The 24,587-nt window shown below is 38.6% G+C and overlaps 1 protein-coding gene across 8 annotated transcripts in view; it reads left to right on the forward strand.

Annotated features, from left to right (window-relative positions):
- The window catches only part of LOC134579425 (golgin subfamily B member 1-like), a 146,027-nt gene extending 121,701 nt beyond the window's left edge, over positions 1-24,326 (forward strand). For 6 of the 8 annotated variants that reach the window (XM_063438718.1, XM_063438711.1, XM_063438715.1 and 3 more), the window contains 11 exons: positions 1,043-1,211; positions 2,194-2,298; positions 2,794-14,145; positions 14,894-15,045; positions 17,218-17,362; positions 18,098-18,253; positions 19,016-19,168; positions 20,041-20,138; positions 21,586-21,720; positions 22,240-22,351; positions 23,238-24,326. In XM_063438718.1, coding sequence (XP_063294788.1) covers positions 1,043-1,211; positions 2,194-2,298; positions 2,794-14,145; positions 14,894-15,045; positions 17,218-17,362; positions 18,098-18,253; positions 19,016-19,168; positions 20,041-20,138; positions 21,586-21,720; positions 22,240-22,351; positions 23,238-23,396 — 12,736 coding nt within the window. In that variant the 3' untranslated portion in view covers positions 23,397-24,326. The remainder of the gene's footprint in view (positions 1-1,042; positions 1,212-2,193; positions 2,299-2,793; positions 14,146-14,893; positions 15,046-17,217; positions 17,363-18,097; positions 18,254-19,015; positions 19,169-20,040; positions 20,139-21,585; positions 21,721-22,239; positions 22,352-23,237) is intronic. The other 2 variants (XM_063438716.1, XM_063438714.1) reach the window with 2 other exon arrangements.
- The last annotated feature ends 261 nt before the right edge of the window (positions 24,327-24,587 follow it).

The following is a 24,587-nucleotide window of genomic DNA, read 5'->3' on the forward strand; positions in this document are numbered from 1 at the left end:
GCGGTCCCTATGTATATAGGTTTAGTATAGCGCCAGCGGTCCCTATGTATATAGGTTTAGTATAGCGCCATCGGTCCCTATGTATATAGGTTTAGTATAGCGCCAGCGCTCCCTATGTATATAGGTTTAGTATAGAGCCAGCGGTCCCTATGTATAAAGGTTTAGTATAGCGCCAGCGGTCCCTATGTATATAGGTTTAGTATAGCGTCAGCGCTCCCTATATCTACCAGACAGCCACTTGAGGCACTTCTTGGAGTTTCACGGATTGTGACTCTGTGAAACAAAGCTTGACGTCCTCACGCTCTGCATGTGGACGCCCAGTGTTAGAGAGAACCCTATAGGAAAGCAGTGAGGCAATGCTTTCTTATGGGGAAGATGTAATGCGTTTGTGCCGCTTGCCGCACATGTGCATTCTGTCTCCCAATCGGATGACATCGGAGGAGGCGGACCGCAACCAGAAATGGATAAATGAATAAAGGGTTATTTAACATTTTAGAGCGGGGGTCACGGGGCCGGGGAACATGTTAATGTTAGGAATACATCTTTGTATTCTTAACACTAAGGTGTTCCTTTAAAGAGAGTAGGTTGACTAAAGGACCTTCAACTGCTGTAGAGTGGATCTATGGCCCACTCAGCCGATGCCTGCGGAGGGAGTGCAACCAGGAAACTAAAGTCCAGCCAATACGAGCGAGTCCCCCACCAGCGCCAAGCATTTAATACAATCCAGAGCGATGCTCCCCTTAATCCAGCAGTGTCTGGCGTCCAGATCTGATATTTGAGATCGTCCCGTCTCACGCACCCACCAATGTAGAGCTAGATCCCTCCGACTGGGCGAGCTGTACGTGGAGATATTGCCCCAGTTGGTTCACAGCCTAGGGGGGTGGAGGCAAGACTGGAAGCTGAGCCTTCTGTGATTTTGCAATGGCTGCGGCGTCCGCTTGCTTGGACCACCATTTTGTCAGTATAGAAAAATATAATTATTTATAATGTTTGTATGGTACGTATGTTTCTTTACGGAGTTTAACATTATGAAAATGCTTAGTTTAACAGATAGAAACATGTTTCTTAAAACCGCAATTGAGGAAAAGGATCAGATAATGAGGGAAATGGCGTCAAAACTGGAGCAACTGAAATTGATTGAAAATACTGTACAGCAAAAGGAACTTTTACACAAAGAGATCTGTGAGAAGCTGGAGCATAGCGAGCAACAGGTAACTTATGTTTGACTCCTAAAATAAGAAAAATTAAAACAGATGTACATTTTTAAATGAGACTAGTATTCAGAAATGTCTATCTTCTCATTAACCATTAAAGGGGGGGAAAGAAAAAAAAATCTCTTTTCAGGTTGGTAGATTTTTTTTTTTAAAGGAACACTGTAGGCACCATAACCTCTTCATCTCGGATAAGTGGTTATGGTGCATGTCTTCCCTTGGCTCTACCCCACTGTTCAGTATGAACCATTTTTGAACAATTTAACACTGAATAATAAATTTGGCTGTCTGCCATTAACAACTTCATGCGGAGGGCATCTACTTTGAAACATTTAACTGAAGGAAAAACGCATTACGGCTACAGAATATCTTTTAAATGGACTTCCTCGTGTTCCATTAATCAATGTCCTAACAAACTTCAATTTAGTTTAAAACTGTTGTATGTGAACTAGTAGAAACAGGTGGTAAGACATTCTGACATTTGATCAGGTTGGTAAAGTTGTAAGTACATATAGAATGATCTATTTGTATTTATTTTTTATTTTTATTGCGTGTTTGATGCAGGAAGGAATTAGCAAACTTACATTTTTACATAGGTTATGGCTGACACCAGTTACATTTCAGGAATGTCCACTTTGAATATCTGCTGCTGTTAAATTTCCAGATGTCGTTTACCTATCCAGCCTGGATACAATCGGATGTCAATATAAGTGCCTTCAGGGGGTTATTTATCTTTGGTATTATGGTTTAGAACTTGTCTTCTCCACCTATCGGGCCTCTACCCATTTTAGGAAGAGTTTGATTTATTCCAGTTAGTTTGTTGCAGTGCCAGTGTTACAACTAACTTATCTTGTAGAGCACCAGAGGCAGCATACAGATTGTGCCCATATAAATATATATATATATAAATGGCAGTAAATATAAGAATTTAATATTAGGTGTCTCTTATAGCGTTCAACAGTTTTCTTGTTTATTTTCCTAGCGTGAAGAAGCCACAAAGAAACGGACTGATTCAGAAACTGAACTTTCAGCACTCAAGGTGTCCAACAGTGAACTTACAGAGAAGGTGTCAGCCTTTAAAGAGATGGTATGACGCCTAGTGCTTGAAGAGATGTTCTATTCACAACTTTAAGAACTGTATTCACATACAACTGGGAAGGTTCTGACATATACATTTTTAAAGCACTGTGTCAGGCAGATTGGGAAAGGTCTAAAACCGTCTGTGATTGGATTATACTCCTGCATATATATTTGGAGCTGTCAATTTAGAGAGTTGTTCATGTGCTGTGCCAAAAATAGAGATGCATGTTTAAGTTAATTGAACAGATTTCTTATTTTTTGATTAAGGGTTCATATATTAGTAAGCCAATAGGGTAAAGTTGGAGGCAACCTGTGAAAATAGTGAGGTTTTTCCGACCATTTACGGGCTATAGAATAGTTTTTGTGGGCTGCATTGGCCAATGACCCGTCAGTTGGAAACCCTGTCTGAGATTGAAAAGGATAAACAAATGCAAACTGTTGTTTACTATATTTAATAATCATCTGTTTTAATGCCCTTCCTAATGTTCTTTGAAACTTTCAGGTGTCAAGACAAGAATCATGTTTGCAGAAGATGCAGCTGGACCTTGACCAGACAAATGAGGAGCTTGATCGACTTAACACAAGTCACTTGGAGGAACGATCACAGCTAATTCATGATCTACAGCGATGTGAGAGAGACATGGACATCCTGAAGGACGTTTTACAAGAGAAGGACAAGGAAATGGCATCCCTCACTGCCAGTCTGACTGAATACACAGAGCAAATTTCTGTTTTAAAAGACCAGATTCATTTCAAAGAGGAGCAATTGAGAGAAATGGCTGACACTCTTGTCAAGGCGGAGAGGGAAAGTCACATTTTACGAGAAACGCAAAGCTCAGATATGCAAGAAACAAGTGCCAAAATGTCCTCCCTCAGTGAGCAACTGAATGAAATAAACATGGAATTGACGAACGTGAAATCTCTAAATGAATGTAAGACTAAGGAGGCAGATGAGTTAATTAGACAAATCAGTGAGAACAATATAACAATTAAAAACCTTCGTTTAGAGCTTCAGGCGCAGTCCGTTACACACAATAATCATGTTACAGAGTGTTCATCCCAAATTACATCATTAAAGGAACAGCTTAATGCATCTGTTGCAAAACTCGACGAGACGGAAATGAAATATAGAAAGGAAATTGAAAACTTGAAGTCGCAATTAGAGAAAGACAGCTCTGAACGAGAGACAATAGCAGGTTTGTTGGAAGAAAAAAGCAATAAAGAAAAGTGTTTTGAAAATGAATTGAAGTTGGCCAAAGAACAATACAACAAACTAATTTCTGGAATATCGAAAAAAGATGAAGAAATCGAAAAACTGTCAAAAGAAGTAGCGGAACAAAAGGAGCATTGTGAGAAGTTAAACCGAGAACTGCAAACCAAAGAGGAACATTTATCATCTTTACAACAAACCTCGGAAAATGTTTTACGGGACAGTGAGGAGAAGCTGAAAACCCTGCAGGAGAAGAACCAAGAATTTCAGAGCCAACTTTGCGAGAAAAATGAAATGATTCATACGTTTGAGGCAGAGAAAAATGAGCTCTATGCAAAATATACAGGTCTAGAACGGACTCTCGCAGCAAGAGATCAAACCTTAAGTGCCCAGTTAAATTCGGTTGAGGAATTAAAAAGAAAAGTTGAAGAACTGGAGAACCACAACAAAGGTTTGTGTAGCCAGCAAGAACATGTAGCGGAGACACTGCATCAGAAAGAGTCAGAGGTGTTCTCTTTGAACCAGACACTACTAGATCTTCAAAATAAAGTGACTCACACAGAGAAGTTACTGACTGACGAGCAGACAACCGTGTCTAAGCTCCTCGCTGATAAAGATGAATTGCTGGCTAAAGTGGATAGTATTTCTGCCCAATGTGTGCTGAATGACAGTGTTGTTGCTGCACAATTAGAGGAGAAAGCAAAGGAGTGCCTTAGTGTAAAGGAACAGTTAATAAAAGAGCAGGAATTGTCTCAGAGGATGGAAACCCAGGTACGTTCTTTAGAGAAGGAGCTAAAGGAAGCACAGAGGTTTGTAGAGGAGAAAGATGATGCACTTCAAGCAAAGATGTCTGAATGTAACTTTGTTTGTGAGGCTCTCACCCAGAACCAAGAGAAAAATATGCAGCTTTTAAAGCAAGTTGAAGAACTGAATCGAGATATAGAAAGCAGAAAGCTCGCTTTACACGAAAAGGATGTTTTCATTAACATGCAGCGTGTAGAAACCGAGGCGGCAAAAAACAACTTTGAGAAGTTACAAAGTGAAGAACAAGAACTGAGAGAGAAATATGTAAATGTTTCAAAGAACTTGGAACAGTTGAATGTTACAATTCAAATGCTGCAACAGGAGCTTTGTCATAAAACCGAAGAAAATGCTACATTAAGCACAATTGCAGAAAACCGTAGTAAAGAAATCGAGAAATTAAGAATAGAAAAAGATGAGGCATTGATCTCCTTGTCTAATACGAAAACCCGTTGTGAGAGCCTCCAATCACAAGTAGATAAGACCCAATCCAAGGCGTATTCATTAAAGCAACAGTTAGACACCTTACAGCTAGAAAATGAAAAGCTCGGTTCCAATCTTGAGGTGACCAGTACAGCTTTGGCTAAGAAGACTGAAGAAATCACTCTTTTGAGTTTGCATTTATCTCAGCAGGGTCACACAATTCTCTCTTTGAACGATCAAATCGATACCATACGTATGGAGAAGCAAGCACTTTTCCATAGTGTGGAAGAAAAAGACGCCCTTCTTTTTCAGAAGGAAGAGTTGATTAAACAAACAGAGAAGCAGTTAGAAGGTGAAGGCCATTACCTACAGCAGATTTCCAAGCTCCAGAATGAGTTACAAAGCGCTATCTCTGAGCGTACATTGCAGCAGCAGACAACCGAAGAGCAAGAGGCACAGTTGAAGAAGCTTGTTCAAGAAGTGAAACTATACAAAGACAAAAGTGAGGAAGCAGAGTTGCTTCGAACTCAGTTGTCTGACCATATGGAGGTCATTTCTAACCTTCATTCTCAGATCCAAAATCTCAGGGATAATATTGAAGAATTAAACGTCACTTTAACAAAGAAAGAGGACTCCCTTAAAGAGAAAGATGGTAGTTATATGAAATTAAAGGCTCGGCTTGCCGGAGTTAAGAATTCTCTAGGACAGCAAAAAAGTCAGGTTGAAAACTTGATATCGGAAAACAACCAGTATAAGGCGGATCTGTTGGAAAAGGATGGGACGTTGAAAAATTCATTGTTGGCGTACGAAGACCTGAAACAAAAATTTCAGAATAAAGAGAAGCAATGTGAAACCTTAATACAACAAGCAGCCTCCATAGAAGAAATAAATAGCCGTCAAACTCGTGAGATAAATGAATTAAAAACATTGATTAGGGAAACGGAAACCTCGCTTTTAAATAAGGAAGCTTTGATAAAATCCCAATTAGAAGAGAAAATTGCACTTTTGCATAGTGTGGAAGAGAAAGACACCCTTCTTTTTCAGAAGGAAGAGCTGATTAAACAAACAGAGAAACGGTTAGAAGGGGAAGGCTATTACCTACAGCAGATTTCCAAGCTCCAGAATGAGTTACAAGGCGCGATCTCTGAGCGTACATTGCAGCAGCAGACAACCGAAGAGCAAGAGGCACAGTTGAAGAAGCTTGTTCAAGAAGTGAAACTATACAAAGACAAAAGCGAGGAAGCAGAGTTGCTTCGAACTCAGTTCTCTGACCATATGGAGGTCATTTCTAACCTTCATTCTCAGATCCAAAATCTCAGGGATAATATAGAAGAATTAAACGTCACTTTAACAAAGAAAGAGGACTCCCTTAAAGAGAAAGATGGTAGTTATATGAAATTAAAGGCTCGGCTTGCTGGAGTTAAGAATTCTATAAAAGAGCAAAAAGGTCAGGTTGAAAACTTGATATCGGAAAACAACCAGTATAAGGCGGATCTGTTGGAAAAGGATAGGACGTTGAAAAATTCATTGTTGGCGTACGAAGACCTGAAACAAAAATTTCAGAATAAAGAGGAGCAATGTGAAACCTTAATACAACAGGCAGCCTTCATAGAAGAAATAAATAGCCGTCAAACTCGTGAGATAAATGAATTAAAAACATTGATTAGGGAAACGGAAACCTCGCTTTTAAATAAGGAAGCTTTGATAAAATCCCAATTAGAAGAGAAAATTGCACTTTTGCATAGTGTGGAAGAGAAAGACACCCTTCTTTTTCAGAAGGAAGAGCTGATTAAACAAACAGAGAAGCAGTTAGAAGGGGAAGGCAATTACCTACAGCAGATTTCCAAGCTCCAGAATGAGTTACAAAGCGCTATCTCTGAGCGTACATTGCAGCAGCAGACAACCGAAGAGCAAGAGGCACAGTTGAAGAAGCTTGTTCAAGAAGTGAAACTATACAAAGACAAAAGCGAGGAAGCAGAGTTGCTTCGAACTCAGTTGTCTGACCTGAAACTAAAGTTTCAAAATAAAGAAGAGCAATGTGAAACCTTAATACAACAGGCAGCCTCCATAGAAGAATTAAATAGCAGTCAAACTCATGAGATAAATGAATTAAAAACATTGATTAAAGAAAGCGAAACCTCCCTATTAAATAAAGAAGTTTTGATAAAGTCCCAATTAGAAGAGAAAAGCACATTGGTTTCCAGTCTCCAGGCTAGAGTGACGGAACTCTCTAATAAATTAAAAGATCTTGAGCAGTTGTGTACAGACCAGGACAACACAATACAAAATCTGCAAGAAAAGTACGCAACGATGTACGAACAAAAACGTGCACTTGAACTGTCACTTGTCAACAAGGAGGAAGAAATTGCTGAAATGCATAAGGTTTCAGATGAAAAAGATGCTCGTCTTCAAGCAACCGACCATAATGTACAAGCACTTACTAATGAAAGTAATCGTCTGAGAGAGGAACTTGACAGAAGTGCCACTAACTTCAAAAATCTATCTGATGCTCTGAATGAGAACGCAGATTCAATGACTCAAAGTCAACATTCAGTAAAACTTCTAAAGACTGAACTAGAATCGCTGAACACGGAATACCAGAGGTCTCTAACTCATCTTCGTGAATTAACTCAGGAGAAGGAGCAGAAAGAATTGGTAATCCTAAATCTTCAGGAAACCTGCAGCTCTCAAAGCCATCAAATTGAAAACCTGAAGACTGAGGTAGAGAATTTGAATTCCTCATGTTTACAAGTTAAGAGTAATGCAGCACTACAAAATGAACAGCTTCAGTTGCAATGTGAGTCCTTGAAGTGCGAATTTGAAAAAGATTTCAAAGCTTTACAGGAGGAAAAGGCATCATCCTTGTCTAGTCTCCAAAAACAGTTAACGGAAAAGACAGAACTTGTTGAAGATCTTAAAGAACAATTTGCCCACCATGCTCGAGAGTCTGAAGCACAAATGCACTCTGAAGCCCTTCAAATGAAGAACGAAAATCATGATCTTCGTAAGCAGGTTAGTGGACATGTTGAAGAGATCTGTGCTTTGAAAGGGAAAATAGAAATTCTAGATCGCAATATTGCTGAACTGCAGCACAAATCAGAAAGTGTTAACGAGCAAAATATCAGTCTAGCAAACAAAATACAAAGTAAGGAGAATGCGCTACAGGTTTTGATTAAAGACCTACGTTTTGTAGAAGAGCAGTTAAGTGTGTTGTGTAGTGAGAGTTTCACAGAATATTCTTCCCTTGACGATCAGTCTGAATACGAAAGCAAACTAGAGAAGCTTTCGTCAATGCTTTGTGTAGTTTCAAACTACAAAGCCAGCATGGCAGAGTTACAGTTAAAACTTGAAGAGAAAGATCGGGAGATTGGTGAAAAGTCTCATTCGTTGCTAGCACTCGGGAAAGAAAGAGACCTTTTGCAAGTTGATCTTCAAAAGCTGAAAGCAGAAATATCAACAAGAGACACTTTAATGGAAGAATTAACACCTCTCAAAGTTGCAAACGATCTTCAGCGTTGTGCCTTGCAAGAAAAAGATGAAAGGTTAGAAAATTTGAGCATGCTTATCACTGAGCTCCAGAAGGAAGTAGCTTTGTCAAAGAACGAGATCCAGAAAAAGCACCTGGTGCTAGACGAAGAGAGTCGTAAGGTTCTTGAACTAACTGAGGATGCCAAGAAAACAGATTTGCAGGTACAAACTCTAAATGTACAGCTAAATCATCAGAAAGAGCTAATCACTGCCCTCAGTGAGCAGATGAAGGAAAAGGATGCATCTCTTATGCAGGTGATGGAATCTATGTCTAATGAAATGGTTAGGTTTTCTGAGGAGAAAAACAGATTGCACTTGGAATGTCAGAATCTGCAGTCTTCTAATAGTTCCTTTGTATTAAGAATAGAGGAGCTGTTGGAGAATCTGGAAGCTTCTAAAATTGAACTAGACCTTTCTCAAAAAACACTGGCCGACAAGGAGAATCTGTTAAGCACCTTAGCAAGTGAGAAAGCAAACCAGTTGGAGAAGTTTAGTAAAGAAAAGGAAAATCTGAAAAGGAAGCTGCAGGCAGCGCTAGCTGTCAGAAAAGATTTAATGCACAAAATTGAGAAACTGGAAAAGGATAAAGAAGATGACCTTTCCAGAGAACAACATAAAAAGGTAGAATTGGAGAAAATGGTTGAGGAGTTGAATTGTAAATTAGAAACCATGCAGAGTCAAAACTCAGAGCTCAAGTCATTTGTCCAACTTAATAAGCAAGAGCTTCAAGAAAGCGATGTAAAGGTGTGTGAGTTGGGCAGAGTTATTACTGAAAAGGAAGCTCAACTGGAAGAGCTTCTCAAGAAGGTACTTGATTTGCAAGACACAATCTCTCAGAAAGAAAATATGTGTGCAGAATATTCAAAAATAATTCTTGAGAAAGAACTTTACATCACTAAAATCCAAAATTCCTTGGACCAAAATCTAAAATGTTTAGAAAAGGAAAGTCTGGATGTGCTTGAAAATCTCAATTCTCATCTCGACATCACACCCAACAGAGTAGACATCCATCCAGAAGAGAAAGTTACATCTGTCCCCAGTCTGATTAATAATTCTGCTCAAGTAGATCATGTAAACTTGAATCTGAAAAATGGCGTGGGTATTGTTTCCAAATCTTTATTCCAAAGCACAGAGAGTGTTGATGCTACAAATAAAGATGAACATCCAATTGATCTGGAAGATCTTCGTAGCCGTGTTCAGGAATTCGAACTCCTGAAAATGGAGTATGCAGATTTACAAAATATTCACAAAGCTAAATGCAAAGAGAATGAACAGATTACACTACAAATTCACTCACTACAACTGCAAACACAGGATCTCGAAGAGCATCTTCTTGAAAACAGAATGCAGATGAGCGACAAAGAGCTTAAATTAGAAGACCAGAGACAGAAACTTGAAGACCTCTCCCAGGAGATGCAGAAAATGGAGCAGTATGAAAACATTATCTTTGAACTGAAGACAAGTGTACACAATAAGGATGACGAGCTTCTCCATTTAAACTCTCAGTATGTACAATTGTTAAATGAAAGCCGCTTGTTAAAGGATGAAATGCAAAAACTGTCTTCTGAGCTAGTAGGAAAACATGAAGAGATCTGTGGCATGAAACGTGTCTTGAGCCAACTGGATCAATACAAAGTGGAAAAGGAAACTTTAACAACCGAGATAACTCAGTTGCAGAATAAAGTTGAGGCATCTAGAACAGAAGTTGAAACACTAGAACGAACTGTTGAAAAGTTAATCTTCGAAAATGATGAGTATTTAGAACTCTGCAGGGTGAATAAATGTGAAATTGAGAAACTGAAGCTAGACATTGAATTGTCTAATATTGCATTACTGGAAAAAGGTGAAGAACTTGCAACTTTGAAGGATTTGTTTGAGACACAGAGAATACCCTCTGAGGAAGAAATTAACTTGTTGTGTAGCAAGCTCAAAGACTCTCAAGAGGAAGGCAACCAGCTCCAGATATCACTCAGTCAAGCCAGAAAAGAACTAGAAGAAAATGCTAAAAATCTTGAAAAAGCTCATGCTGAGCTACTATGTCTCAAAACAAACACAACACGTTCCACCAAAGAAGAAGATAGGTTAACACAGCAGGCAAATGTTCAACGGTTAAATCAGAAAAGTGTCGATATTGGTCAAGGGTTGCCTGAAATTAGAGCAGAAAATATCCAGAGTGGAGATGATCATAATAAAACTGTGTGTGACGCTTGTTCCAGAAAACAAGTTTTGGTTGAAGAACTTGAAAGCAAAATTCTGCAGATTACCAAAGAAAAGGCTAGTTTGATTGAAAAACAAGACAAGAAATTTGCTGAAGAATGTAGTGCCAAGGATCAGGTCCAAAGAAAGTTGCAGGCAGCATTAATATCGCGTAAAGATTTACTCAAAGAAAACAAATCCCTGAAAGAGAAAATAAATTCCTTAAATTTAGAAGTGGATGAACTTAAACGGTCAGTTGCTGGCATATGTGAAAACAATACCTCTGAATTCTCTGCACTCTCTCAGAAATATCAAGAACTGGTCTCTGAGAATGATGGACTTTTATTGGTCAACGAGAATCTCTCAGCAGCTTGCGAAAGCCTCAAGTCTACCATGGAAACTATTGTCCAGGAGAAAGAAGCCTTTTCATTCCAACTCAACTCTCTGAAGGATTCTCAGACCGTCGAGTTGTCCGGATGGAAGGCGAAGCATGGAGAATTAAATAAAGAATATGAATCTCTTCTACAAGCATATGAGAACATTAGTGATGAAATTGGTAAAATGAGGCAAGTGATAGAAATGATAAAGAAAGAAAAACTCGAAGTTCTTCACAGATTTCATTCGGTGCAGGCAGAAAATCACGAGTTAGAAAAACAAATTCATGAGACCAATGAAGAGACTGACAATTTAAGAGCAAAACTGAAAGCTAGGGAAACTGAGCTGCAGCATTTGCAAATGGAGGTAGATGGGGAGGTGGATCTATTAAGATCTGGAATAGAGCATAAACTGGAAGAACTCTCTCTTCACAATCAACAGCTAATGGAGAAAAATAAAGAACTTCAAGACAACTTTGAAAGTGTAAAATTGTGTTTAGAAAATAAAGAAAGAGAAACCCAGAACCTCTTTGTTAAGGAAACCGAACTGGATAATTTGCATATGGAGCTAGACACGTACAAAGCTGATATGGAGATTAAAATGTCTGAACTGTTTTCTGAAAAAGACACATTGAATAGCAAGATTTCAGAGTTAAGCAGAGAAATTCTGGAGAAAGAGCAAAGTTTGGCCAATATTTCTAAAGAGAAATCTGAATTGCTGGAGAAACTGAGCAAGACAGAAATCTCCATGACTGAGGAAAAGAGCATTCTTCTAAAATTAGAGAGGGACATCGATAGTCTTCATCTAGAAAAGTTGAACCTCAATGAAAAAGTAAAAATCTTGGAAGATGATAAGGCCCTTCTGCAAGAAGAGATTGAAAATATCCAGGAACAGTTTGACAAGGTCAAAAACGAGCGGGAAATTTTGGAGACCGAATTGCTTAAATCACGAAATAATAACAGTCACTTGTCAGAGAAATTCAAGTCGCTACAAGCGCAAACAAATGTTCTCAGTCAACAGGTTGAGTTTCTAAGAGCAGAGAAAAACAACATAATGAGAGTTAAAGAAGAACATCAATTGCAGCTTCTTAGAGAACTTGAAGAAAGAGTAAAATTTGCTCAGGATGACAATAGGGGGACAAAAAGCAAATCCAAAGAGTTGCAAGAACTGTTAAGAGAGAAACAACACGAAATTAATCAGCTGCAGAAGGACTCTATAATTTTTCAAGAACTGATATTCGATCTGGAGGAATCCTTGAAGGAATCCAATAATTGCCTTGAAGATCTAAAGAAAGAACTTGCCAATACAGAGACAAAACTAACCACTGCAAGTAAAGATGCGCTGTCTTTCAGAGAGGAACTCTCGGTGAAGGAGCATTTGTTGCAAAGTGCAATGGATCAGATTGAATCACTTACTGAACAGCTTAGCCGTTTTAGCCCTGCACTTGGAAAGAGTGAAATGGGTAGAGAAGTGGCTGAATTATCTGTTACAGCCAACGGTAATCAAAGGGAATCACTTGATATGAAAGAAAGATCTAACCTACATAGGGATTTTGGCGAGAATAGATTATCCATTAAAAACATTAATTCAAACGACTTAAATAATGTCAGCAAAAGTAATGGTCTTTTTAAGAATGTGCTTCAGGAAGGTGGGGTGGTGCTTCAGCAGAACCAGATGGCCAGTCTGTTAGTTGGGAACGTCGACGATGTAGAGAATGAGTTGAAAACAATCCAGACAAAATTGATGCAGAGAGAGGAAGATATGGAAAAAGTTATTTCTGAGCAGGAAAGACTGAAGGCTAGTTTAGAAAAGCAGCTGGCCATTTCTAGGCACATGAAAGAGATTATAGACAACAAAGATGCAGAAATTTCAGTGTTGCTTTCCTCCAAAGACGGTGAACTGTCCAATTACTTATCACAAGTACAAAGTCAGCACAGGAAGCAGGTAGAAGATTACGAGCTACGGCTGAGCTCCTTCCAGATAGAGAAGGAAAAGGCAAATAAAGAATACAAGATGGTAGATAGAGAATTGAAAAGGCTCCAAGGAGAATATGAAAAGGCTATACAGGACAAGACTTTGATTTCTAATGAAATTGAGGCCTTTAGAAAATCTATGTCTTCACTTCAAACCGATCGAGACCTGCTGTGCTCGGAATTAAAGGATATGCATCATCACCATGAGATTCTACTTAACCAGAAAGATGGCATGATTATTTCCACAGCTAGCGAAAACAATTCCCTGAAACAAGAGCTCAGGATGGCGCTTAATCAATTAGATGACCTTAACGCAGAAAATGCCATGTTGGGAGCACAGCTGGTCAGGTACAGGGAGGATCTGAACCAAGTATTGTCCATGAAAGACCATCAACTAAGAGAAATATTGAGACAAAAACTCGACCACATCAAAAACTTGGAACAAGAAATCTGCAACCTCCGGAAGCAAAGCAGAGAGATGCAAAGTAACAATTCATTGCTTAAGCAGGCGGCTGACACATTGGGCGCGGAAAACCAGAAGTTAAAATCTAAAGTAAGAGATCAGGAAACACTCATTGCTGCAATAAACAAAGATAAAATATTTGTAGAATCCAAAGAAAACCTCAGCTCTATTCTGGACGAAGAACAATCTGGGAACAATATTTTACAGCTACAGAACGGATCCAATAGTCAGGCTGGGGTAAAGCAAAATGTATATTACAAGGACACTAATGAAACGAACGCTGGCCATTCAGAGACAGGAGAAATGTCTGATAAATCTTCTGAGGACATTTACAAAGAAAACAAAGAACTTAAATCTCAGAATGAATCATTTGGAAAGGCAATGGCTGCGCTACAGAATAACAGAGACTCTTTGATTGAAGACTTTAAAGTACTGCAGTGGAGATACGCCGGCGAGCTGAAAGCAGAAAAGATACGAGGAGATGACCTTGAAAGACAGCTGGGCGACTTTAAATCCCATCTTTACAGTATACTGAAAAAGAACTCCCTCCTCGACGAGACTCTTCTTGCCAATGAAAGCAAAGTGACTTGCGACCAGCTGACAGATGAAATGGAGTCTGTCTGTAATAGAGTAGCAAGCATGGTTTTGGAGGTCAACAGACTTTCCTCTGAGTGTACAAGTTATACTCAGCAGATTGATGCCTTTTCAAAAGCCATGGCAAGCCTCCAGCACGACAGAGAGAGATTACTCCATCAGCTCCAGGTAGGAGCCATAGTCCGGGATGTTAAACAAGGTACAGCTTCCACTAAAGTGCCTTCAAATGTACAGGAGACAGAATACTTGACTATGGATCTGTCCCGTTCCCAAACTGATACAGTGACACAGGTAAGGATCACTGTTAGATGTTGATTCTCCCCTAACACCCTCGGCCATGCTGCTCAGATTGTGGTAAAGAGTATATCTAGAGATGTTAGAATGCGTATGTAAAAGTTATGAGGCCTGCCTATTTCTTTACTTTTATATCTTAAGAAAATCTGTATTTTATAAAATAGGGCTTCCATTTGTTTGTTCTAATGTAAGCATTTTCTGGTCACTGATCCAAGATTTAAATCCTATCTGTATTGGATTTAGCTCAAGTCACTGAGCAATCCGTCAAAAGAAGCTTGTTTTTCAATGTCTTCTCTCCCTGAATCTCTTAATACCAACTTTTCTGAAATGTACTGTTTCACAACTTTTACATATGCATTCAGACGTGTGTCAGAATGCCGCTTAATATAAAAGCTACTTCCTTGTTAAGTTGCTTATATCCTTGCATGTGAAACTTTTCCCTTGGTTTTGCATGCATGTATGTTCTGTGTCATTTTTTTTCCTCATTTGTTTAGCCTGTTCTTCTTTGGGCTGCGTGTTTCATTGGTGTACACGTAGACGTTAAATGCTACCTGACTGTCCAGTTTTTATGGTGAATGCTGTAAGATGTATGTCCGTTGTACCTGTTTGTATTATTAGAACTCAAAGTATTTTGTGCATATGCACGTCTCTGTGCTGTCCGTTGCTCTCTGAAGAACTGTGATTGGAAAATTGTGTTGTAGTGTGAATTAATATATATTTACTTTTTCTTACATTTTGCTTTCAGGTAACAGACTCTCTCAGCAACTTGACAAGTGAATTATCAAAGTCAAGACCAAAGATGGAAGAGTTGGAGAGATTACTGCAAGAAGCAAATATTTTACAGGAAAAAGCAGAGCGAGAGATTACTTCCTACCAGTATGAACTTGCAGAGTTAAGGTAAAAAAACAAAAACAAATACAGGCTTAATCCTCACCATGTTTGTGTAACAGCTCTCGATAAATCTGTCAATGAGTTTGTTTGCATTTGTGCAGCAAGCATGATGTCGAATTAGGAGGTAGTTTAACAAAATTGTATGTAAAACAAAATCTGAGAATTTACTTGGTTTTACTGTTGTTGTACACAACCTCTTCTTTAGCATTTCAAGGAACTCCAATATCTAACACAGAGAATCTACCTCTTACATATTATTTATAAAGCGCCCACAAATTCAGCCGCGAGTTGGACACACAGGAACAGAGGGATTGAGGGCCCTGCTCAACGAGCTTACATGCTAGAGGGAGTGGGGTATAGTGATACAAAGGGTAGGGGTAGAAAAGTAGGTTGTAGGATAGTGTTCACGGAGTGCCTAGTGTTTTTTGTTTTGATGAATGTTGCAGGATATGAGGATGTGAGGAGGGAAGGCTGTGTTCACAGTTTAATTGATATGATCTCCTGAAGAAGTAAGTTTTCAAAGATTTATTGAAGGAGTGGAGACTGGGTGAAAGTCTAACAAAGAGGGGAAGGGTGTTCCGTAGGCATGATGCAGCCCTAGAGAAGTTTTTAAGGTGTACATCAGAGGTAGGAGTATGAACATGGGGTCTAGACGGGGGACATATTTGTGTTTTAGTGAGTATAGTTGGGTTGGAGCAGCTTATGTAGAGTTTTGTAAGCAAGTACCAGGATCACCTAAATAGTATTTTTAACACTATGGTATTCCTAGCCCTATTGTGTTCCTTTAATGCCCATTTCCAGGAGCAGTGCTTGGTCACTGATGGGTGTTTCTGTTTAACGTTGACTTATTTTTATTGCTTACAAACATTTGTGCCAAATAGGTTGTTCTCATGGTATAACCAAGGATGCAGACTTTGTTAAAGTGTTGTTCAGCCCTTTCATTTATTAGCTAAACCTCAAATTAAACACAAATGGAAAAATGTAGGTAAATATAACCAATGTTGTGATTATAACTGAACTGGAGAATGTTGCCATCCAAATTTAATTCACTGAGGTTACCAAATAACCCCCATATCATCTTGTAAAACGATTCCTGTGCTCATTTAATCAGAATCTCTACCATCAAACAAATTAAATAGACTAGAACATGACTATGGTATGCCGAAAATCATCACTTTAAAAATATTTTTTATAAATGATTTTACAAACTTATGTTTTGCTTACAAAGAGCATTCAGATCCTTTTTTGATGTCAGCTTTTCGTGTTTAACAACCAAAAATTAGTGGATAAAACAGGTGCTCACAAATATTTAACATTATAGAAATTAGGTGTATATCCCTTCAAAATGTGCAAAATATTTTGTGCAAATGATCAAATTGCAAGAATAACAGTGTAACCTATCTATTTAAAGTGCAAGTCAATAGTAAATAGCAATCGATGTGTGCTTATTGTGACAAAATTGCAGCAGCCAAAAAATAATCTAAGTAAAGATCCCCCGTGCATAAGCCAACCCAAAATGTTGGTGCGCAAAACAAACATATACAAATTTGATATTTATATAAAGTGTTTTAAAGGTTCAACAATTATAAAAACAAATCTAGTACAGAGCATCTACGCACTTTAAAAACATATAATCAGATAATATCTTATGGTATCAAACTCTGCATTTGAGTGGATTGTGTGCCACTCTCACTTTAAGAGCCCGGGAGGGATCAAGCTCCTTGAGTTCTGTGGATCCACCAGACATAACCCGGACTGCAGACAGAGACTGTTGGTATTTGTGAGCATTTATTATTTCTCAAGTGGAGTTAAAACCATTTAAAACAAATATTATAATCCTAGTAAAGCTCTCTGTAACTAGTCGCTCAGCGGCTCTTCCACGCTCACAGTCTTGTCTCACCTCACACGCACTTCTCTCCACCTCCGGAGCGTTTGAGAAAGCTCCGGGGGGGCGGAGCGAATCTGAGGTTTTTAATACTATATTTTATAATTATTGCTGCTGCTGCAGATCATGTTGATTGGGCCTGTAGTTACCCTCCGCCTATTGAGTGGCATACAGGGTTAGTACTATTTAGGGCTAAACGTTAGAAATATCAATACCTATCATGTGGTTTGGATTAATTTATTTTTATTATATGCTGAAAATATTTAACTTGTTTTTGTTTTGTTTTTTGCAAGGTCTGAGAAGAATCTTCTTGCAAAAGAAGCCCAAGTACTACGCCAGCAATTCACTGTGAGCCTTGCAGACAGAGACCGTCAAATTGCAGTACTGCGCAAAACCTTAAATGAAACATTGCCTTTAGATAGTTCTCATGGGGCAAAGGTAAGAGGGCACGGGAGAGTGTCTTATATTCTCCAAACAAACATGTAGGTTTTATCCTTAACTTCAGCATGACAAATAATTTAAAGTGGCCAGGCCAAGCATCTTCCACGTACTTTACATCATTATGTGGTAATGCAGTATAAGCTTTCCGGTAGGGTTTTGGTCCATAAAAAAATATGAACAATTAGAACTGTTGTGGAGCTGTGCTGCGGGAAAGTCTATTTTATCATACGTCTTACTCTGTGCCCATGGTTTGTTTGAGCATCTCCAACCCATACCTGTGATGGCACACCTCTGTATGCTATTTTACACTTCAAACCGTTTGCTGCCCATAGCACCATTCCGTACAGACAGCATTAGTTAATCGGTATTGCTATCCAAGACTCACTCGGCAGGAAGTTCATTTGCTTTGGTTTTATTTTCTTCTTACTTTAATAAGAGGGCTAGGAAACGGAATATTTCCTGTTAATTCTTTAATTATCCTAAAAGTAGAATGCGCTCCACTCTTTTGCATCTTTCAAACTGCTTATGAATTAATATAGTCTATAATTATGCTTGGCTCCCCCCTCACCCTCTCTTCTCTCCCACTAAAGTCTGCAGACACAGATATTCAATAACACAGCTCCGCGTTCACTCATCCCGCCAGTGATTAGCGATTAATCCCCTATCAAAAAAGGTAGAATTTCTATTAGTTACCAATAAAAAAAATACCATAACATGTATGTATCTTTTTAGCAGAATTTGGAGAGAATTACCGTATTGGGAAGTGCAACTGCAACAGAAAAAGTGAGTACTCTATCAGATGATCAGGGACCACAAAAGAATGACTATCAGCAGCACCAGCAAAGTATACAACAGAAGGATCGACTCATACAGGAGTTAAACGCTAAAGTAAGTGATTTACATGTAGAACAGATTCAATTCTTCATTGTTAAAGCAAATAGAGGGGGAAAAAGATATGTATATAGCTGCTGTTTAATTTCAACACAATGAATATTTACTTTACACAAAATGTATTAAAAAATGTGTCCATGCTCCCAAGAAAAATGGCATTTTATTACAAATATTTCATTAGTAGATTTGTTTAAAAAGCCCAAACATTTTTTTTCCAGTGCTGTACTTGGAGTACTTTAATTTTAACTAGACAAACTGGTACCAAATCAAACGAGAGCTTTCCCTGTGAAACTAAAAGCTTACATTTATATTTGTTCGGAAGCTCACGAGCCGTCTGGCCACGTACTTTTATACAAACTAAAAGAAGGCAAATTATGCAAAATCTGTATCACTTTGTGCTCTCTCACTCTACGCCCTTTCAGCTTGGGCATTTACTGTGCTGCTACGTTCTCTCCACCAGTGAAGTCTATTATGCACATAATGTTTTTTCCATTGCACATTGTTCAGGGATTAGCAGGCCCATAGTAATTTACTTACTTTACTTGTGATCCAGCATTACAGCAGTGTAATTTCAGTATGTAATATAAAGACTGCAAGTTCACATTAATACATTAGCCTGTGACAAAGCAATAATTCTTGCAGTCACGTTACAAAACCCTGTCTTTTGAGAAGGTTTTGTAACTTTTCCACTTGACCTGTAAAACATTTTTTTGGGATGCGAAGTCTGTACATTTATTACATTTAATTTTTTTCTCCCAGGCAGTGGAAGCAGTACAGATGAACGCTGTGCTGTCAGCTCAGCTAAAGACGGTGTCACAAGGTCTGAGAGATACCCAGATGAGATATAGTGACCTGCAGAACCAGCACTACAAGCTTCAGGGAGACCTTCAGAGTGTGCGGGTTACTAACCAGGTGCGGTCTTAGAATTAATTATATAGCTGTTCTGAGGAAAGGCTCTAATACGTTGGCATTAAAAAAAATAAAAATCAAGTGTAAATAATCTGCTATACAAGGGCAGAGGGGGATAAATAACACTCAAACAAGTAATGGTGATGTACAGATGGTATAATTTGTCTATCGTGGAAGTTGATCGCTGTCAGTAATTTGTCTATGGTATGATTTGTAATAGCAGAGATGCTTTTATTAAACTCTGCACTTTGTTCGCAAAGATTAATTGATGTACTTGTGAGGTTTTTGTGTTTTGTATTTCTTTTTCTGTGTCGATGAGACATGTCTGCTCCTATGGTGAGGTGCTCTGGGCAGTGTAGTAAGGTACCATTTTGTACCATCATCTATGACACCTCAAAACCTCTTGCTTTGCCCGAGACCACGTCCATCTTCAAAATTGAGTCTGTGAAAGACTCCTCAAGCTCACAGGTTCTTGCATAGAACTTCTTGGGCATTGTCATAACCATGTATTGCACATCATAGGTAAAGATGTATGTTCCCATCAGCTGGTCTCTTGTCAGGTGACTGCTGATAATGGACAGGGAAGCAATTAGGCTGCAAATTGTCACTGGGACTGCATGCCAGACTGCAGGTTGACTTGCCAGCTGGTTTCATCTCTATAACTATGACCAGCACCAAAGACTAGTTAGGAAACTCCTCTTTCACTGTGTACCATGTAGATCCATATTTCGTGGTAATGAATGAAGTATAGCTCATTATTCTAACTGAAGCTTTTGATTCCACATTGACAAATTTGTAACGAAAAGCTATTGATTTTCCAAGCACATTCTCCCTGTTGTCTCATGTATTTCTAAACGATAACCTGTGTCTTACAGAATGACTCGCGAGCAGCGGTTCCCTCCGATGCCCCCCAGGAGGGAGCAAATCTTCCTGCGCAAATTGATAATCCCGAACTGGCTGACCTGCAGAGAAGGTTTGTTAATTGTCATGCTGGCCCCTACAGGGGGATTGTCCCTCTATATTATGAAATCAGACGCAATCTTTTATTAATGAGAAAATACTTCCTTTAAATAGGAAAACTAAAACCTCCTGCTATGTCTTTCAGTGATCATAATTTTATTTAAACTGCAGTGCGTAGGGCAGGAGGGACTATTTCTAGATTATTAATGCCATCGCTTGGCCAGTTTATCATGTTGGGTGCCTGTTATAAAAGATTTTCATATATTGTATTTTGTTGTTGTTTCTATCCTTTGTTTTTGTAAACTATATTTATTTGCTTACATCTCATTTATCTCTTCCCATTTGTGTTTTCATTTTAAATGCCAGATGTGGTCAGGGCACAGCCCTGAATGTGGATTCTTGCTAAGCAAAGGATTTATAAGATTGCAGAATTCAAGCCAGGTTTCAAACCTATTCTGTTTTTCTGCCACTGATATATATTCTTTTAAAAGTTTCAATTCCTCTGCCACTTCTTTGCATTTTGGGGGATATGTTTCAAAGTGTTCTGAAAAATGACGGTTACATTCTTTTGGTATTTTGAACGCATTTATTTATTTTTTTTTAAAAAATGTTTCTGTAATAGTAAATTCCTGCAGTTTTCTCAGAAAATTCAATTTCTGAAAACTCCCAAAGACAGGAAGAAAATAAATCTTGGGGAAAACAAAAAGTGGTGGGAAGAGTTGATAAATCGAAAAACTGGTGTATTTTAAAAAATGACAAGGTTTAGAAAAGCAAAGTTACATTAAAGAAAGTAGAGGGTGTTTGTTTTGTGGAGTTTTTTTTATTTAAATATTTTTTTTTAAATTAATTATCCATATGACAGTTTTTATTATGTTGTATAATAGAAAGGTTTCCATTTTAGACCCAAAATAAGCCAAACTGAAAGCATAGCTGATTTGGAGCTTTTTCCCCTTTTCCACATTCCTTTTGGATTCCTGACAATTTAGAGAGTTACATTAGTCAGTTTATAGCATGTGCCAAACAGTGAATCCAGATCCTTTAACACCGTACTGGTATTTCCATTAAATTATAACTCAAATCTGAGATTACTAATGAATACAAAATACAATTCAAAAAGAAATGGTTAAAGTGGTGTAGGTGTCCTTAGAGTTCCTTTATCTCAATGTCTGACAGCCACTAGAGTAGCTTCCACAAGATAGTGTGATAAAATGCCACAATTTCATTCAGACGGTCTCAGATCAGCATTTTCCCGTTTGTGTGTGTGTGCACTCTCCTCCCAATGCTTTTATATGTACGGAGCTTCCTCTAGGAGATCGGCGCTACCAGGGATAGATGGTCATATAAAAAACAATGACAAGGGAATGCTAGTATTAGGAATGCACATTTGTATTTGTAACGCTATAGAGTTCCTTTGACGTCGTACAGAGTACACATGTTGCTTTGATTGTTTTGTGACACAGGCTCGCCAACACGGAGCTCCTTTATGAATCTACCCAGCGAGAGCTGTCTCACCTGTCTGAGAGATTATTGGAGGAGAAGACCCAGAGGGAAGCGGCAGAAGAGGCCTTGACCCTGGCCGAGCAACAGTGCGAAAGGTGGTGCAGTAGTAATCGAATCCTGAATATAGGAAGAAAATAGAGGAATGAAAAGGGCCTACTGCTTGCTCATTTGCATATATACAAATCCTTGGCTTTTTTGCATATTTAATATAGCCTTATGTTTATCCTAAGAATTGTAATAGTTTATTTAATTATAGCCTAATCTGCAGCACTGTTGTTCCTGTGTCTACCACCCAGTGCGTAAAAACCAATGCTTCGAATATTTCAGAGATAGTTTGTTTATTTTAGTAGCAAGTGAACACTGCATATAATTAGCAGTAACGGCATCCCCATTCAGTGTTAACTGTTGCATTTATGAATTTCTGTGTTATAATGAAGCAGATGATTTTTTAATGTATTATCCTTACACAACTTCATATAGAAACTAGACCTGTAGATCTCTTTGAAGTGTGTAAATTCACATTCTTTTGAGATGAAATGTCCTATCTGTTCCACTAGAACATCTGGCAAAAACAGCAACGTTCTCAAAGTTTCTATTCAATGTCTCTGTTGCAGGCTAGATGGGAAGACTTCTTCCAGAGATTTTGATTTCTCAATCCAGATGGATTCTGATGACGAGCGAGAAGCCTTAATCATTGATCCGACTCAGAATATAGTGCTACGCAAGGTTAGTATCAAAATGTAGCGTTAGATATTCTATAAATGCAAGTATATTGTGATCCCGGCACCATAACTGCTACATATTAATTTATTTTTGTGTCACCGTTTTCAAGTGGTTTGACATGAGCTGGGTCCCAAAAAAAAAAAAAAAAAAAAACCCACTTCCAGTTCAGCCACCATAATATTGAAGCATCACCCTGAGCTTGAGAGACCCAGGAGTGATCACCAGTCAGCCTCCAGGCGTCTTGTGGGTGTGTTCACTGCATTTCCTGGTTGAAACGGTCCTGGTGTCTGTCCCTGTCCCACTCCTGGAGCTGAATGTGCCATGATGTAGTTGTGGTGGCTTTGGACATTTCCCCTTCGTCAGTCTCACATGCTTACCAAGTGGCTCCATGGGGTGCGAAATGATGATTCCCCTTAAAATGCTTTGGGAGTTTGAAGCGTTCCTTTAAAACATCTGCATTATCACTCTTAATTTTGTCAAACCTGGACAGCATTGACTAAGCGTGCTGAGCTAACCCTCCCCACTATTCTCAGCCAGTCAATCAATGTAAGAGTGATAGGAGCAGTCCCTTTGTCACATTTTTCATAGGAAATCAAGGAACCATCGAACAGTGCAAGGACTGCACTCCCTACCAGGTCTGGTCAGCAGTGATCAGTTCATTGTATATATAATTCAGGGTGCCATTTCAAAACACAGTAATAGTGTTTCCCTGGGGATGTGGATAAACTCTAAAACACCAGAAATAGAAATCGGTCTTAAGACTAATTTAGGATGACTAGAATGCTCCCCCCATATTCTCTTTTGGTAAGAACATTTACATTAGCTTCTAGTGTTTGGAGTTTGTTATTAAATGTGTGTAATATGTATAAAATTGTGTTTTGTTTTTAAGATGAGAGGAGGAGCTGTTTCATTACGGAGATGGTTGCGAGGTCGAAGCCTGTACTGTTCGAAGCTGCTGACCTCCCGGTCCAAATCTCGCACCCTGTTTCTGTGCTATCTACTCATTCTGCACGCATTAGTCCTCATGTGCCTGACCGGTGTTTTATAGCAGGGAAATCCTATCCCCAGCCTCAACGTTATGGATATTACTATACCGGAGGTTTCTCTAGCTGCTCACGGGTTACGATTTGCAAGACTAATCTTCTACTAACCCTTTATTTAAGAAAGAAAAAAAAAAAACATTTAAAAAGTATTTTTTATAACCTGCAAAGGAAAAAGCAGAGTGCTGGATGCAAGAGCAAGATGATTGTTGGAATATCACTACTGATTTTTAAAGGTATACAGGGTTTTGGAGTGCAAGAGCAGGGCATTGTGGGCAATAAACTTGCCCGTTCAATCAGAATGTTATTGGAACTCCTCTGCCATTCGCTATGATGCTCCTGTAGACTGGCTAATGTGTATATTTAAAGCCCATACACTCCTCCTCAGCCTCCGTATATAGCTGCTTTCTATACCTGTCATTGGGTATGGCTGTATATATTTCACTACAGTGTGTGAACCTTTAACCCATAGAGGCCCTTCTGGTCCATTGTGGGTTAATATAGAGAAGGGATAGGCAACCCCTGGCACTGTGGGTACAACAAACTACACTTCCCATAATGCCCAGCTTGCCACCTAAAGGGTGGTAATTATAATGCACAGTATTTGGGAGTGCTAGGGGTTGCCTAGACCCGATACATAAAACTGTTCTGTATATCACGGTTGTTCTATAATAGAGAATATATTATATTTGCTAAAGAGATTCAGACTGTATAGAAATTGCCGCTTTCAGATGTTTTATTGAGGACTTATTACTTGAATCAGTGTAAATGAACGTTCTTTTTCTATCAAAAAGTTATTTTACCAGTTTATTTAATCTCCCTTTAGAGACTCTTCTCAGCTTCTTGGTGTGTGGCAGAGAAACTCAAAAGTGCAATAAATTAATATAATATTGATTTGTTGGTTTCCCACCTTAAAATAAAAACTTTAAACAACCTTATGTTTTCTTCCGATTATTTATTTGCATGAAATTCACTCGTGGACAACAACCAGAATTCTACAAATATTCTGTTTATGGACATTTTAGGAGTAGGTAAAAGGCAATCTCCCACAATTGTAAAACTCCCCGATACTTAGGACAGCCGTGTTTACTTTTGGTGAAGTCTACTAATAAAATCGATTTTAAATAAAAGGGTAGGTGACTGTTACTTGCGTTGATTCATTAATTAAGGCTTAAACTCTCATTTGTGTTTTCTGGGGA

The sequence above is a fragment of the Pelobates fuscus genome, chromosome 12 (assembly GCF_036172605.1).
Source record: "Pelobates fuscus isolate aPelFus1 chromosome 12, aPelFus1.pri, whole genome shotgun sequence".
Classification (NCBI taxonomy): Eukaryota; Metazoa; Chordata; class Amphibia; order Anura; family Pelobatidae; genus Pelobates; species Pelobates fuscus.